The sequence below is a fragment of the Procambarus clarkii genome, chromosome 12 (assembly GCF_040958095.1).
Source record: "Procambarus clarkii isolate CNS0578487 chromosome 12, FALCON_Pclarkii_2.0, whole genome shotgun sequence".
Lineage (NCBI taxonomy): Eukaryota > Metazoa > Arthropoda > Malacostraca > Decapoda > Cambaridae > Procambarus > Procambarus clarkii.
The window spans coordinates 12,895,380-12,910,035 of NC_091161.1; the positions used below are offsets into that span (position 1 = coordinate 12,895,380).

At 44.6% G+C, this 14,656-nt stretch overlaps 2 protein-coding genes across 3 annotated transcripts; both read right to left on the reverse strand.

The window, feature by feature from the left end:
- Positions 1–1,011: 1,011 nt before the first annotated feature.
- On the reverse strand, positions 1,012–12,909 carry LOC123772906 (sterol regulatory element-binding protein 1-like; the record flags this gene model as incomplete). Its single annotated transcript, XM_045766328.2, has 2 exons — positions 1,012–1,988; positions 12,298–12,909. Coding segments are annotated over 2 exons (1,161 nt in total), but the record flags the coding sequence as incomplete, so codon positions are not given.
- Positions 12,760–14,429, reverse strand: LOC123772907 (uncharacterized). Of its 2 annotated transcripts, none has more exons than XM_045766330.2 (2): positions 13,673–13,868; positions 12,760–13,513 (listed from the first exon to the last, which is right to left on the reverse strand). In XM_045766330.2, exon 2 carries the CDS (start codon positions 13,511–13,513, stop codon positions 12,995–12,997), a length of 519 nt encoding a protein of 172 aa, XP_045622286.2. In that variant the 5' UTR covers positions 13,673–13,868; the 3' UTR covers positions 12,760–12,994. The 2 variants fall into 2 exon arrangements, with proteins under 2 accessions (XP_045622286.2, XP_045622285.2); XM_045766329.2 differs by lacking the exon at positions 13,673–13,868 and adding an exon at positions 14,210–14,429 and having other exon boundaries at positions 12,772–13,513.
- Positions 14,430–14,656: the final 227 nt, after the last annotated feature.

Consider the following 14,656-nt stretch of genomic DNA (forward strand, 5'->3'; position numbering starts at 1 on the left):
TACACAAGGTCAGTGATGGTGAGGGCACCATACACGAGGTCAGTGATGGTGAGGGCACCATACACGAGGTCAGTGATGGTGAGGGCACCATACACGAGGTCAGTGATGGTGAGGGCACCATACACAAGGTCAGTGATGGTGAAGTCACCATACACAAGGTCAGTGATGGTGAGGGCACCATACACGAGGTCAGTGATGGTGAGGGCACCATACACGAGATCAAGGATGGTGAAGTCACCATACACGAGATCAAGGATGGTGAGGGCACCATACACGAGGTCAGTGATGGTGAGGGCACCATACACGAGGTCAGTGATGGTGAGGGCACCATACACGAGATCAAGGATGGTGAAGTCACCATACACGAGATCAAGGATGGTGAAGTCACCATACATGGTTCAGTATGAGTGAGCTGACAGCCCTTATTCAGTATTAGCAAGAGGAATTGTTTTCAAAAGGAATTACAAATAAACTCCTAAACTCCTGTCCTAAACTCTTAGGACATACATTTTACATACATACATCTTTGGTTACATTTATTAAACAGTTTACAAGCATGAAAACTTGCCAATCAACTGTTGTTATTGTTATAAACAGCCTCCTGGTGCTTCGGAGCTCATTAACTGTTTAATAATTGTAAACAAAGCCGCCAAAGATTGAGAAAAGATGGACAGGTTCGTAAGTGCTTGCGAATTGCTTCGTGAATCTGGCCCCTGGCCAAGTAGGTGGGCAGAACGCAGATTAATATTAATATGCCATCTGATTATGGGGCCAGATGATCTGTCTGTACAGTATTATGTTGTAGTTTCTTGTTTATTAATTGCAAACGCAGCAATTATAGGGGTGCTAGGCACCTCTGTTAATGAGGTGCTAGGCACCTCTGTTAATGAGGTGCTAGGCACCTCATTAACATGACAAAACTTTACAAATCATCTACAGAAAGGATCTACGTTAACTTATCCTTTGTTTCGAATGAAACAAATATCTTTGTTCTTCAATATTTATTTTATAACAAATTTTATAATCTTGATCCAAGAGTGAAACACAAAGTTAATTATACTACGTCTGAATAGTCAGAAGGTCGACTATCTATACATGTTTTTTCTAAACAGACATAACAATGGCGTGATGTATGAATTGTATCATTTGGAGGCAATTGAAAAAACTGTCTTAACCGACTCGGCCACAATAGGCTAAATGTCCATCATGACCCATTAGGCTACCTAAAAAATTGCCTCCAAATTTTCAAAACGCCACATTTCTACATGATTTCAATGAGAAAATCAATTTGAATTACAATGTTAAATAATAAGAACCTCAGTAAACAAGACATGAACGAGGCAGGAACAGTTTGACCGCAGTCAGTGTCAAGCAACAGTTGCCGTTGCATTGAAGTGTTGCTACAACATCCTCAACATGCATGCAACATCACTCACATCCTATATGTTGCGACGGGCAATTATGTGTTGCTTTTGCCGGGCGGCAATAGGATAGGAATCGCAGCCCCAGGCCTGCTGCAGCAGACTGCTGAGCTGCTCCGGAATCAGCGGACACATGTAGAAATGCTTATCGCATTCGTGGATATCCTGAGCCTTTGCGCCGATATCCGCGGCGCGGATGAAAGCGACATTATAGTGAGTCTCGGTGATATTAGCGAACAAATCAATCAACACGCTTTCCTCCTGAGACACCAAAGACTTCTCCTTAATCTGAAGATAACACAGAAGTTTAAGAATACATCCTTCTGTATCGAGTTTCCCCACGGCAGACAAGAGTTCCTCTCCGGCGTCCCTAGTGCCCTCGAGGCTTCGGCCAAAGCGATGTTTATTGTACAGAAACTCGTACTTCTGCGCCTTGTGGAGGGCGGCCGTGTAGCCAATAAGGGCGGCGCCCTTGAGGGCTGCTAGGCCGCCCAGCGCCCCGGCCAGCAGGAGCAAGGCCTTGACCCCAGTCACCATCAACACCATCATCACTATGAAGCTCCGCATCTGAGGAAGAAATGCGAAATTAGTATTATAGTTAGGACAGTAAATCGCCCAGATAATGATATTACATATGTATCATCTGCCCATGAGAGATAGAATGAGACAGAGTGAGATAGAGATACTCTTAATGGCTCTAAGTCTTTATTTTTAAATATATTTAAACTTGGGAAAGAAAGTGGCGATAGTTTAGTAACTTAGATACTGGCGATAGAGAGACAGAGACAATGAGTGAGAGAGAGACAGAGACAGAGAGACAGAGACAGAGAGACAGAGAAACAGAGAGACAGAGAAACAGAGAGACAGAGAGACAGAGAGACAGAGAAACAGAGAGACAGAGAAACAGAGAGACAGAGAAACAGAGAGACAGAGAAACAGAGAGACAGAGAAACAGAGAGACAGAGAAACAGAGAGACAGAGAAACAGAGAGACAGAGAAACAGAGAGACAGAGAGACAGAGAAACAGAGAGACAGAGAGACAGAGAGACAGAGAGACAGAGAGACAGAGAGACAGAGAGACAGAGAAACAGAGAGAGACAGAGAAACAGAGAGAGACAGAGAAACAGAGAGAGACAGAGAAACAGAGAGAGACAGAGACAGAGAGACAGAGAGACAGAGAAACAGAGAGACAGAGAAACAGAGAGACAGAGAAACAGAGAGACAGAGAAACAGAGAGACAGAGAAACAGAGAGACAGAGAAACAGAGAAACAGAGAGACAGAGACAGAGAAACAGAGAGACAGAGAAACAGAGAGACAGAGAAACAGAGAGACAGAGAAACAGAGAGACAGAGAAACAGAGAGACAGAGAAACAGAGAGACAGAGAAACAGAGAGACAGAGAAACAGAGAGACAGAGAAACAGAGAGACAGAGAAACAGAGAGACAGAGAGACAGAGAAACAGAGAGACAGAGAAACAGAGAGAGACAGAGAAACAGAGAGAGACAGAGAAACAGAGACAGAGAAACAGAGAAACAGAGACAGAGAAAAAGAGAGACAGAGAAAAAGAGAGACAGAGAAAAAGAGAGACAGAGAAAAAGAGAGACAGAAAAAGAGAGACAGAGAAAAAGAGAGACAGAGAAACAGAGAGAGACAGAGAAACAGAGAGAGACAGAGAAACAGAGAGAGACAGAGAAACAGAGACAGAAACAGAGAGACAGAGACAGAGAAAGAAACAGAGAGAGACAGAGAGACAGAGAAAGAAACAGAGAGAGACAGAGAAACAGAGAGACAGAAACAGAGAGACAGAAACAGAGAGACAGAGAAACAGAGACAGAGAGACAGAAACAGAGAAACAAGAGAGACAGAGAGACAGAGAAACAAGAGAGACAGAGAAACAGAGAGACAGAGAAACAGAGAGACAGAGAGACAGAGAAACAGAGAGACAGAGAAACAGAGAGACAGAGAAACAGAGAGACAGAGAAACAGAGAGACAGAGAAACAGAGAGACAGAGAAACAGAGAGACAGAGAGACAGAGAAACAGAGAGACAGAAACAGAGAGACAGAGAAACAGAGAGACAGAGAAACAGAGAGACAGAGAAACAGAGAGACAGAAACAGAGAAACAGAGAGACAGAAACAGAGAGACAGAGAAACAGAGAGACAGAGACAGAAACAGAGAGACAGAAACAGAGAGACAGAAACAGAGAAACAGAGAGACAGAGAAACAGAGAGACAGAGAAACAGAGAGACAGAGAAAGAGAGACAGAGAAACAGAGAGACAAACAGAAACAGAGAGACAGAGAAACAGAGAGACAGAGACAGAAACAGAGAGACAAACAGAGAGACAGAAACAGAGAGACAGAAACAGAGAGACAGAAGCAGAGAGACAGAAGCAGAGAGACAGAAACAGAGAGACAGAAACAGAGAGACAGAAACAGAGAGACAGAAACAGGGACAGAGACAGAAACAGAGTGACAGAAACAGGGACAGAGACAGAAACAGAGAGACAGAAACAGAGAGACAGAAACAGGGACAGAGACAGAAACAGAGAGACAGAAACAGAGAGAGACAGAGATAGAGAGAGACAGAGAGACAGAAACAGGGACAGAGACAGAAACAGAGAGAGACAGAGATAGAGAGAGACAGAAACAGAGAGACAGAAACAGGGACAGAGACAGAAACAGAGAGACAGAAACAGAGAGAGACAGAGATAGAGAGAGACAGAGATAGAGAAAGACAGAAACAGGGACAGAGACAGAAACAGAGAGACAGAGAGACAGAGAAACAGAGAGACAGAAACAGAGAGACAGAAACAGAGAGACAGAAACAGGGACAGAGACAGAAACAGAGAGACAGAGATAGAGAGAGACAAAGAGATAGAAAGAGATAAAAACAAAGAAAAGAGAAACAAGAACTCACCTTTACTTTGACCGACGAGGGAGATGTCTATTCCAGAGCACTTCCAAGGAAATTGATAACTTTTGCCCGGGGACGTCGCTTATATACTATGGTAGAGCCCTATCCCCAGGCTTTTAAGGGCTATTCATGCCCGTGCTACCTCTTGTGTAGCTTAGGCTTCACCAATCCCCAGGCTTAAGCAGACCTCTGATTAGTGGAGACCGGGGCTTGACAGCCAATAGCACATCAAGTTCATGTTCGAATTAAGGTACATGGGATTAATTTCTAGATTTATGGACGAGATTTGAATTTATGGACATAAATTCACTTAAACGCGTCCAGCATGAACACCTTAGAATGGAAGTAGCTTCAGAAAGCCTATTGGACCATACGAGGCAACTCCTATTCAAGATCAAGTGCGTTTATTGAGACAATAAAATATATCTCAAAGGGATAGAGTAGTTTAGGCTATTTCTACCCTCCTCTACTTCAAGTCCCTCAAGCGGCGCATAAATCCAGTGAGTACAAATGGGATTGCAATGTTAAATGGGATTACAAGAATCCCATTTAACATTGCAGGTTAATATCGTAAGCACAGCATATGAGTGTTACACTCTTGGGGCAAAATTCTTGTAGCTCCTAAGTATACTGTCTATCATACCATTATCACACACCCAGTTTGATGTGGTACACTACTTATTTCCTTATTTCTATAGTTATCAATAAGTTGACACTCTAATACATAATGTTCTAAGGTGTGGGCGTGCGGCATATTACATAATTTACACTCCTTATCTTTTTCACTGACATCAACACCGTATTGCCAGATATATTTGTAGCCTACTCTTAATCTCATGTAAATTGAATCCTTCCAAGTTGACTTTCCTTTACCATAGGTGAAGGACGAGTTTGTATTTATTATTGAATAATTCTTAAGTGTGTTACTACTGTCACTTGGTGACATGATAGAGGTTTACAAGTGGATGAATGGACATAACAAAGGGGGATATTAATAGGGTATTAAAAGTATCAACACAAGACAGAACCAGAAACAATGGGTATATATTGTATAAGTTTAGATTTAGGAAAGACTTGGGTAAATACTGGTTTGGTAACAGAGTTGTTGATTTGTGGGACCAATTGCCGCGTAACGTGGTGGAGGTGGGGTCCCTCGATTGTTTCAAGCGTGGGTTGGACATGTATATGAGTGGGATTGGGTGGTTATAGATAGGAGCTGCCTCGTGTGAGGCAATGGGCCTTCTGCGGTTGGCTTTGTTCTTATGTTCTTAAAAGTATCAACACAAGACAGAACACGAAACAAAGGGTACAAACTAGACAAGTTTAGACTCGTATGGGTCAATAGGCCTTATTATACTTTAACATATATAGTTCATTACTTCCCACCATTTGAACTGAGAGGATTAATTCATTAGATCCCCCACCTCTCATTAATCTAATGGCAGAGGCTACATTTATCTCTGAAATTCTATCCCCAATACTTCTCAGATTCAACTCTATCCTCATTATCTCAGTCACAGCATTTCATAAGTTACTCCATCCACCCCCAGGGGGCAGTAGAGTTCCCAACAAGTGAGATCACCACTGTTACCTGCTGTAAGTATAAAATCCTTTCTTAGATCTTTCCAAGGAGCTGCCTCGTATGGGCTAATAGGCCCATACGAGGCAGGGAGGAATCATCGTAGATGCAGTAATTTATCCCTCTAAAAGTATCAACACAAGACAGAACAAGAAACAATGGGTATATATTGTATAAGTTTAGATTTAGGAAAGACTTGGGTAAATACTGGTTTGGTAACAGAGTTGGGTCCGTCTAATTACCACAAGCTACCACAAACTACACAAACTTCAGAAAGCTTCCTGGCAATACGTTATGTTCTCAGACTCTAACTTTGCTCTGATTTTCTTACAATCGGTAAGGAAATTAACACGGAAGAAGACTCACTATCACTTCAAGTTGATCTAAAAAGGGTTTTGAAATGGTCAAAGGATTGGCAGATGCAGTTTAATGCTAATAAATGTAAAGTTCTGAGGTTAGGTAATGATGATAGAGTTACAAGATACGAGCTAGATGGTGTTGAGATCGCGAAGTCGGATTGCGAAAGGGATCTGGGAGTTATGATTAGTAAGAATTTAAAACAAAAGGATCAATGCATGAATGTTCGTAATAAGGCGAACAGGACACTGGGATTTATTAATCGAAGCGTTAGTAACAATTACCAATTGTGGAACCAATTACCGCGTAACGTGATGGAGGTGGGGTCCCTCGATTGTTTCAAGCGCAGGTTGGACATGTATATGAGTGGGATTGGGTGGTTATAGATAGGAGCTGCCTCGTATAGGCCAATAGGCCTTTTGCAGTTACCTTTGTTCTTATGTTCTAATAAACTTATTTCAATTACAATTTCAAATGAAGAAGGTACAACATGGAGCCATGATAATAATCCCAAGATTATTATCATGGCTCAAGAAATACCATTACTGAGGTAATGACGTGATTGAACTTACAGAGTATTAGGGATAAAATGTCAGAGATAAATGAAGCTTTGGCGATTAGATTAATGAGAGGCGAGGGAGGTAATGAATTAATCCTCTCACTTCAGAAGGCGAGATGAAACGAAGTATGTTGACCAGACCACACACTAGAAGGTGAAGGGACGACGACGTTTCGCTAGGTCCTGGACCATTCTCAAGACAATTGTGACTTGCAATCGACTTGAGAATGGTCCAGGATGATCATTTCAATCGACTGGAGAATGGTCCAGGACGGACCGAAACGTCGTCGTCCCTTCACTTTCTAGTGTGTGGTCTGGTCAACTTACTTTAGCCACGTTATTGTGACTCCTCGTCTGCAAGCAAACAGTGCATGTGAAAAGACAATTCGATCCTAAATCTACGGGCTCGCCATAGCCCGTGCTACTTGCAACTTTTGTTCTGAGTAGCTGAATCTAAAACAACAACAACAACGGCTAGTTTACACCCCCCCCCCTTCCAGGAAGCAGCCCGTAGCACCTGTCTAACTCCCAGGTACCTATTTACTGCTAAGTGAACAGGAGCATCAGGGGTGAAAGAAACTCTGCCCGTTTGTTTCCACCTCCACCGAGGATTGAACCCGGAACGTTATGACTACGAAGCCCGAGCGCTGTTCACTCAGCCGTCAGGCCCCAGTGAACCCCAGGTTAGGTTAAGGGTTTTCAAGACGTTTTCAAATCTTAGGAGAACTTGTAGCTCTTCTAACTAACCAGACGACCCAAAATTTGCTGCCTTGGGTCCATTTCAGTTAGAAAAATTAATTTTCATTTTTTGTTTGAAAATTCTAATACGGCGATTTTTGGCCGTAAAGCATAGGAGCGAAACACGACGTAATTTGTAAGGCCCAGCTGGGCCAGATTCACGGAGCAGTTACGCAAGCACTTACGAACCTGGGGCCAGATTCACGAAGCAGTTACGCAAGCACTTACGAACCTGGGGCCAGATTCACGAAGCAGTTACGCAAGCACTTACGAACCTGGGGGCCAGATTCACGAAGCAGTTACGCAAGCACTTACGAACCTGGGGGCCAGATTCACGAAGCAGTTACGCAAGCACTTACGAACCTGGGGCCAGATTCACGAAGCAGTTACGCAAACACTTACGAACCTGGGGGCCAGATTCCCGAAGCAGTTACGCAAGTACTTACGAACCTGAGGGCCAGATTCAGGAAGCAGTTACGCAAGTATTTATGAACCTGGGGCCAGATTCACGAAGCAGTTACGCAAGTATTTACGAACCTGGGGCCAGATTCACGAAGCAGTTACTCAAGTATTTACGAACCTGGGGCCAGATTCACGAAGCAGTTGCGCAAGCACTTACGATCCTGGGGCCAGATTCACGAAGCAGTTACGCAAGCACTTACGAACCTGGGGGCCAGATTCACGAAGCAGTTACGCAACCAATTACGAACCTGTCCATCTTTTCTCAATCTTTGGCGGCTTTGTTTACAATTATTAAACAGTTAATGAGCTCCGAAGCACCAGGAGGCTGTTTATAACAATAACAACAGTTGAACAAATCCACAAGGGCCGTGCCGAGGATTCGAACCTGCGTCCCTTGTGGATTTGTTCATTTGATGCATCACGTTATTGTGATCTCTATGTGTAATAACAATAGTTGATTGGCAAGTTTCCATCCTTGTAAACAATTTAATAAACACAACCAAAGCCGTCAAAGATTGAGGAAAGATGAACACGTTCGTAAAGTGCTTGCGTAACTGCTTCGTGACTCTTGGATATGCATGTCAACTGCGTCACAGGGCGCCTGCTGTTGCCATGACAGGCCTGAATACCTAGAGAATGACGCCGTGTTAGTGCCCAATGAACTCCAGCCCTGTAGAGACGGGCACACAGCGGGACTCCTGAACCCAGCCATAGAACGCCGACAGCTTTTCAATCCGAAGACCCCACGTGACTACAATGGAAAATGTCTACGTGACGATGACATCAACATGGCTGAAGCTATGACTTAATGTCGTCGTGGCGAAGAGGAGGAGGAGTGTACTTCATAGGGACAGATAGACAGGGGGTGTCTACAGGGAATAGGGAACTAGCAATAATAGGGTACATATAGGTACAACAGGGTACATATAGGTACACACACACAAGACCAGGGTACACACACACACAAGACCAGGGTACACACACACACACATACAAGACCAGGGTACACACACACACACACACACACACACACACACACACACACACACACACACACACACACACACAGACACACACACACACACACACACATAGACTGCAGACTGCATATTCTTGGATTGTCAGAAAGCCTTTGACACAGTGCCACACAAGAGGCTAGTGAAAAAGCTGGAGATGCAGGCTGGAGTGAAAGGGAAGGTAATCCGTTGGATACAGGAGTACCTAAGCAACAAGAGACAACGAGTCTGTGTGAGAGGTGAGGTCTCAGATTGGCGAGACGTTACGAGTGGAGTCCCGCAGGGGTCAGTCCTTGGACCTATACTGTTTCTGATATATGTAAATGATCTCCCAGAGGGTATAGAATCGTTCCTCTCAATGTTTGCAGACGATGCAAAAATTATGAGGAGGATTGAAACTGAGGATGATAGTAGGAGGCTACAAGATGACCTAGACAGACTGAGTGAATGGTCCAACAAATGGCTGTTGAAGTTCAACCCGAGTAAATGCAAAGTAATGAAACTAGGCAGTGGAAACAGGAGGCCAGACACAGGATACAGAATAGGAGATGAAGTACTTAATGAAACGGACAGAGAGAAAGATCTAGGAGTTGATATCACACCAAACCTGTCTCCTGAAGCCCACATAAAGAGAATAACGTCTGCGGCATATGCGAGGCTGGCTAACATCAGAACGGCGTTCAGGAACCTTGTGTAAGGAATCATTCAGAATCTTGTACACCACATATGTAAGACCAATCCTGGAGTATGCGGCCCCAACATGGAGCCCGTACCTTGTCAAGCACAAGACGAAGCTGGAAAAAGTCCAAAGGTATGCTACTAGACTAGTCCCAGAACTAAGAGGCATGAGTTACGAGGAAAGGCTGCGGGAAATGCACCTTACGACACTGGAAGACAGAAGAGTAAGGGGAGACATGATCACTACCTACACAGGTGGAAACTGAGTACCCACATGACCCACAGAGACGTTAGAAGGAATTTTTTCAGTGTCAGAGTAGTTAACGGATGGAATGCATTAGGAAGTGATGTGGTGGAGGCTGACTCCATACACAGTTTCAAGTGTAGATATGATAGAGCCCAATAGGCTCAGGAACCTGTACACCTGTTGATTGACTGTTGAGAGGCGGGACCAAAGAGCCAGAGCTCAACCCCCGCAAACACAACCAGGCGAGTACAAGACCAGAGTACACACACACACACACACACACACACACACACACACACACAAGACCAGGGTACACACACACACACACACACACACACACACACACACACACACACACACACACACAAGACCAGGGTACACACACACACACACACACACACACACACAAGACCAGGGTACACACACACACACACAAGACCAGGGTACACACACACACACACACACACACACAAGACTAGGGTACACAGAAGGTACACACAAGAATCCCAAACACCACACAACGGACCTCGCTCATCGCTACACCAAACATTCCAGGAAGCGAACGCCATCAGCGTCCACAATTACTGGCGAACACAGCCTCGCCTCTAAGCCAGTTGCAGCTCCGAAAGCTAAAGTTGCATCATGGACTTGCAATACCTTATAATTATCCTAATGAGTAACCCACACATACCTCGCCGAGTGTTGTAACTATAATAATAATAATAATGTTTATTGAGTTAAAAATTACATATAAAATGAGTTATAAACAGCAAGTTAGATTTCTAGATAAGAGTATTATATACTAAGCCACTAGCCACTAATACGCGCAGCGGTTCGGACAAGTGCATCGAGGGGGGACTATGCCAGAAGTCTGTTCATCAAGAAAACATTAAAAACAACAGAAATGATTCATAATAACATAAGTTAAACACATGAGAAGAACTGGGGCAGTGAAGGAGACAAACTCTGAATAGTTATAAAAGCAGACATGATAAATTATTAGAGAGAGACTATTGGTATCTCTGTATCAATCTATCTTCGTCTGTTCTCTCTTTACGGGCTATTCATGCCCGTGCCACCTCTTGGGAGGCTTAATCAATCAATCTTCTCTCCCTCCCTGCATCCCAGAACAGTCAAACAGATCCTCCATGTGTAAAATCTAGCGATCAACCGATTGATGAAGATTAAGCCACCCAAAAGGTGGCACGGGCATGAATAGCCCGTAAGAGGTGGCCCTTTTGAGCCATTACCAGTATCAAGAACTGATACTGGAGATCTGTGGAGGTGCGACTGCACCTTGCGTGACGGGAGATGTCTCTCGTGAGGCTCGAACCGAGAGGGCTTTGTTTATCAACATATTCAGACACGTGCATCCCTGGATTATGGGACATGATACATAGTGTCTCTCTAGGTGTTAAGACACCCACCTCAAGAAGACTAGCCTCTTGGAGCAACCCGTTCTCGCAATTTCGTATAGTCAATATTGACTTATTAAATAAGTGCATATGTGACATACTAATTTATTGTGAATATTTTAGTTTACCTTGAAAAGCTTTATAGAAAACACCGACCTTACCTAACCTTCTTAGTATGTTAAGATAAGCATCTTATTGCTTCGTAATTACAATTATTACTTAACCTATACCTATAATAGGTAAAGAAATAATTGTAATTACGAAGCAATAAGATGCTTATCTTAACATACTAAGAAGGTTAGGTAAGGTCGGTGTTTTCTATATAGCTTTTCAAGGTAAACTAAAATATTCTCAATAAATTAGTATGTCACATATGCACTTATTTAATAAGTCAATATTGACTTCAACCTTGGAGAAGCTGAATGGCCCTAGTCAAGAAATCTAGGGACTCAGCTAGCCACTTTACACCATTTTCGTGGGTTGTGGGTTATCTTGAGGTTATCTTGAGATGATTTCGGGGCTTTAGTGTCCCCACGGCCCGGTCCTCGACCAGGCCTCCACCCCCAGGAAGCAGCCCGTGACAGCTGACTAACACCCAGGTACCTATTTACTGCTAGGTAACAGGGGACATCAGGGTGAAAGAAACTCTGCCCAAATGTTTCTCCCCATGCAAATTTACGCCACGAGGTTAGCCACAAGCCTCAGGTCTCCAACATTGACACGCAGACACACACAGGCTGCCTGTCCCGAACAAAATTAATTATATATGTAAATAAACCAATTATACACATGAATGAAATATAAAGTTGAGACAATTTCAACATTTATTATAAATGTAAAAAACACAAAAATTAACAGTTTAAATTAAATGATTCAAATAAATGTTGAGCAGGCGCTTGAGAACATACTTGAGCGGTTCCAGTGGACAGCAGGGGACGAGGTGCTGCTTGAGCGGTTCCAGTGGACAGCAGGGAACGAGGTGGTGCTTGAGCGGTTCCAGTGGGCAGCAGGGAACGAGGTGGTGCTTGAGCGGTTCCAGTGGGCAGCAGGGAACGAGGTGGTGCTTGAGCGGTTCCAGTGGGCAGCAGGGAACGAGGTGGTGCTTGAGCGGTTCCAGTGGGCAGCAGGGAACGAGGTGGTGCTTGAGCGGTTCCAGTGGGCAGCAGGGGACGAGGAAGTGCTTGAGCGGTTCCAGTGGACAGCAGGGAACGAGGTGGTGCTTGAGCGGTTCCAGTGGGCAGCAGGGGACGAGGAAGTGCTTGAGCGGTTCCAGTGGACAGCAGGGGACGAGGTGCTGCTTGAGCGGTTCCAGTGGGCAGCGGGGAACGAGGTGGTGCTTGAGCGGTTCCAGTGGGCAGCAGGGAACGAGGTGGTGCTTGAGCGGTTCCAGTGGGCAGCAGGGGACGAGGTGGTGCTTGAGCGGTTCCAGTGGACAGCAGGGAACGAGGTGGTGCTTGAGCGGTTCCAGTGGACAGCAGGGGACGAGGAAGTGCTTGAAAGTTGAGACTACAGGTCGTTAATACTGATCAGTGCTCTCTATAGCTGTGTGTGTCATGTCTAACCTACTATAGTCACTACAAGTATTGCTGCTGGCGGGGGTTAAGATCAGCGACGCTCCAGGACCTCCTGTAAGAGGCCGCTCACCTGGGCCTCGCTCAGAGAACACTTAGAGATCGTGTCGCAGTCGATGGCGCTCTGGGTTTTGGCGCCAATATCCATGCCAGGCATAATGGCGGTACTGTAAATCTCCGGGGTGCTGGCAAGCCAATTAACCAGGGCGCTCTCCTGGGATCGGCCAACGCCCACGCTCGTCTGAAGATGACACAGCATCTTCAGAATACAACTGTCATGGTTATCCACAGAAGATAACGAGTTCTTTCTTTCTTTATAGACGTTGTGGATGGCCCGGCCATGGCGACGTCTGTTGCGACGTTGGTGCGGGCCGCGATACTTCCTCTTGGTGGAGATGATGGGGTCACTGTTGCCCCAGAAGTGGTAGAAGGCGGCGCCTTCAGCGACTGACAGGCCGCCAAGGGCGAAGGTCCCAAGACACAAGTAACCATCGCTGGCAGACATCATCGCCACGACTAACAAGGCCGGCAACACCACACTTGAAAACCGCATCTGAAACCAACACATTTTTGTCAATTAAATTACGGGCTATTCATGCCCGTGCCGCCTCTTAGGTGGCTTAATCTTTATCAATCAATCAATAATTAAACGAATTTCATTTTAAGACGCAACAAAATATTCTAAACTCGAGTCATGAATCAAAGAACTTACACAACGAAGAATAGAACTTGGCCTGCTTGTATTTTTATTATTATTTTCAATATTGTGCTCAGCGATGTAGAATATTTGATAAATTACTTATATAGTTTTCCTTTCTCGGGGACTGGAAGCCGTCAGGCGTCAGGCTTACTGGAGTCAGCCCAGGCCAACAAATGATCTTCTCAGAGATACAGTTGCCTAACTCTAAGGTACTTATTTACTGCTAGGTGAATACATTATATATATATATATATATATATATATATATATATATATATATATATATATATATATATATATATATATATATATACACACACACACACACACACACATACAGAGGTGCGAACAAGCCTGAATGATCCCCAGGACTATATGCGACTGAAAACTCACACCCCAGAAGTGACTCATATATATAGAGTGAGTCATATATATATATAGATATAGCTAGCTAGCCTTGCAAGCCAAACCAAGAAAGCTCCCAAGAAAGCCATGCAAACCAAAGCCAGGCTTTCCTAAATATATTTCCCTGGCTAAGAATAATCTTACCTTGAATCAGTGTTGGTGTTGAGGGTACAAGCAGCTGCCCGGGTCGAGACGGTCCGGTCTACAGTAGGTACGAGGTCCTGAATCTCTTATATTGAGCTTCAACACCTGTTGCAAGGGGGAGGAGCTTGACTCCAGGGCTGGAGGCTAGAGATGGGACGGGGGAAGGGAGGGGGACAGGGGATGGGGACAAGGAGGGGGAGAAATGGGTGGAGTGGTGTAAACGCAGCAATTTAAGAGAGTAAGAATGACTAAAAGGAATGTAAATGACGAAGCTTTGTCTGGAATTTCCGTCCTGTATTCTCCTACATTTCTCTCTCTCTCTCTTCCCCCCTGCCCCTACTCTCTCACCCTCCCTACTCTCTCTCTCTCTCTCTTCCCCCCTGCCCCTACTCTCTCACCCCCCTGCTCGCTCTCTCTCTCTCTCTCTCGCTCTCTCTCTCTCTCTCT

What these genes read in the sequence shown, in the direction of transcription:
- LOC123772907 (XM_045766330.2), bottom strand. Translation starts at nt 13,513, where the DNA reads ATGCGGTTTTCAAGTGTGGTGTTGCCGGCCTTGTTAGTCGTGGCGATG.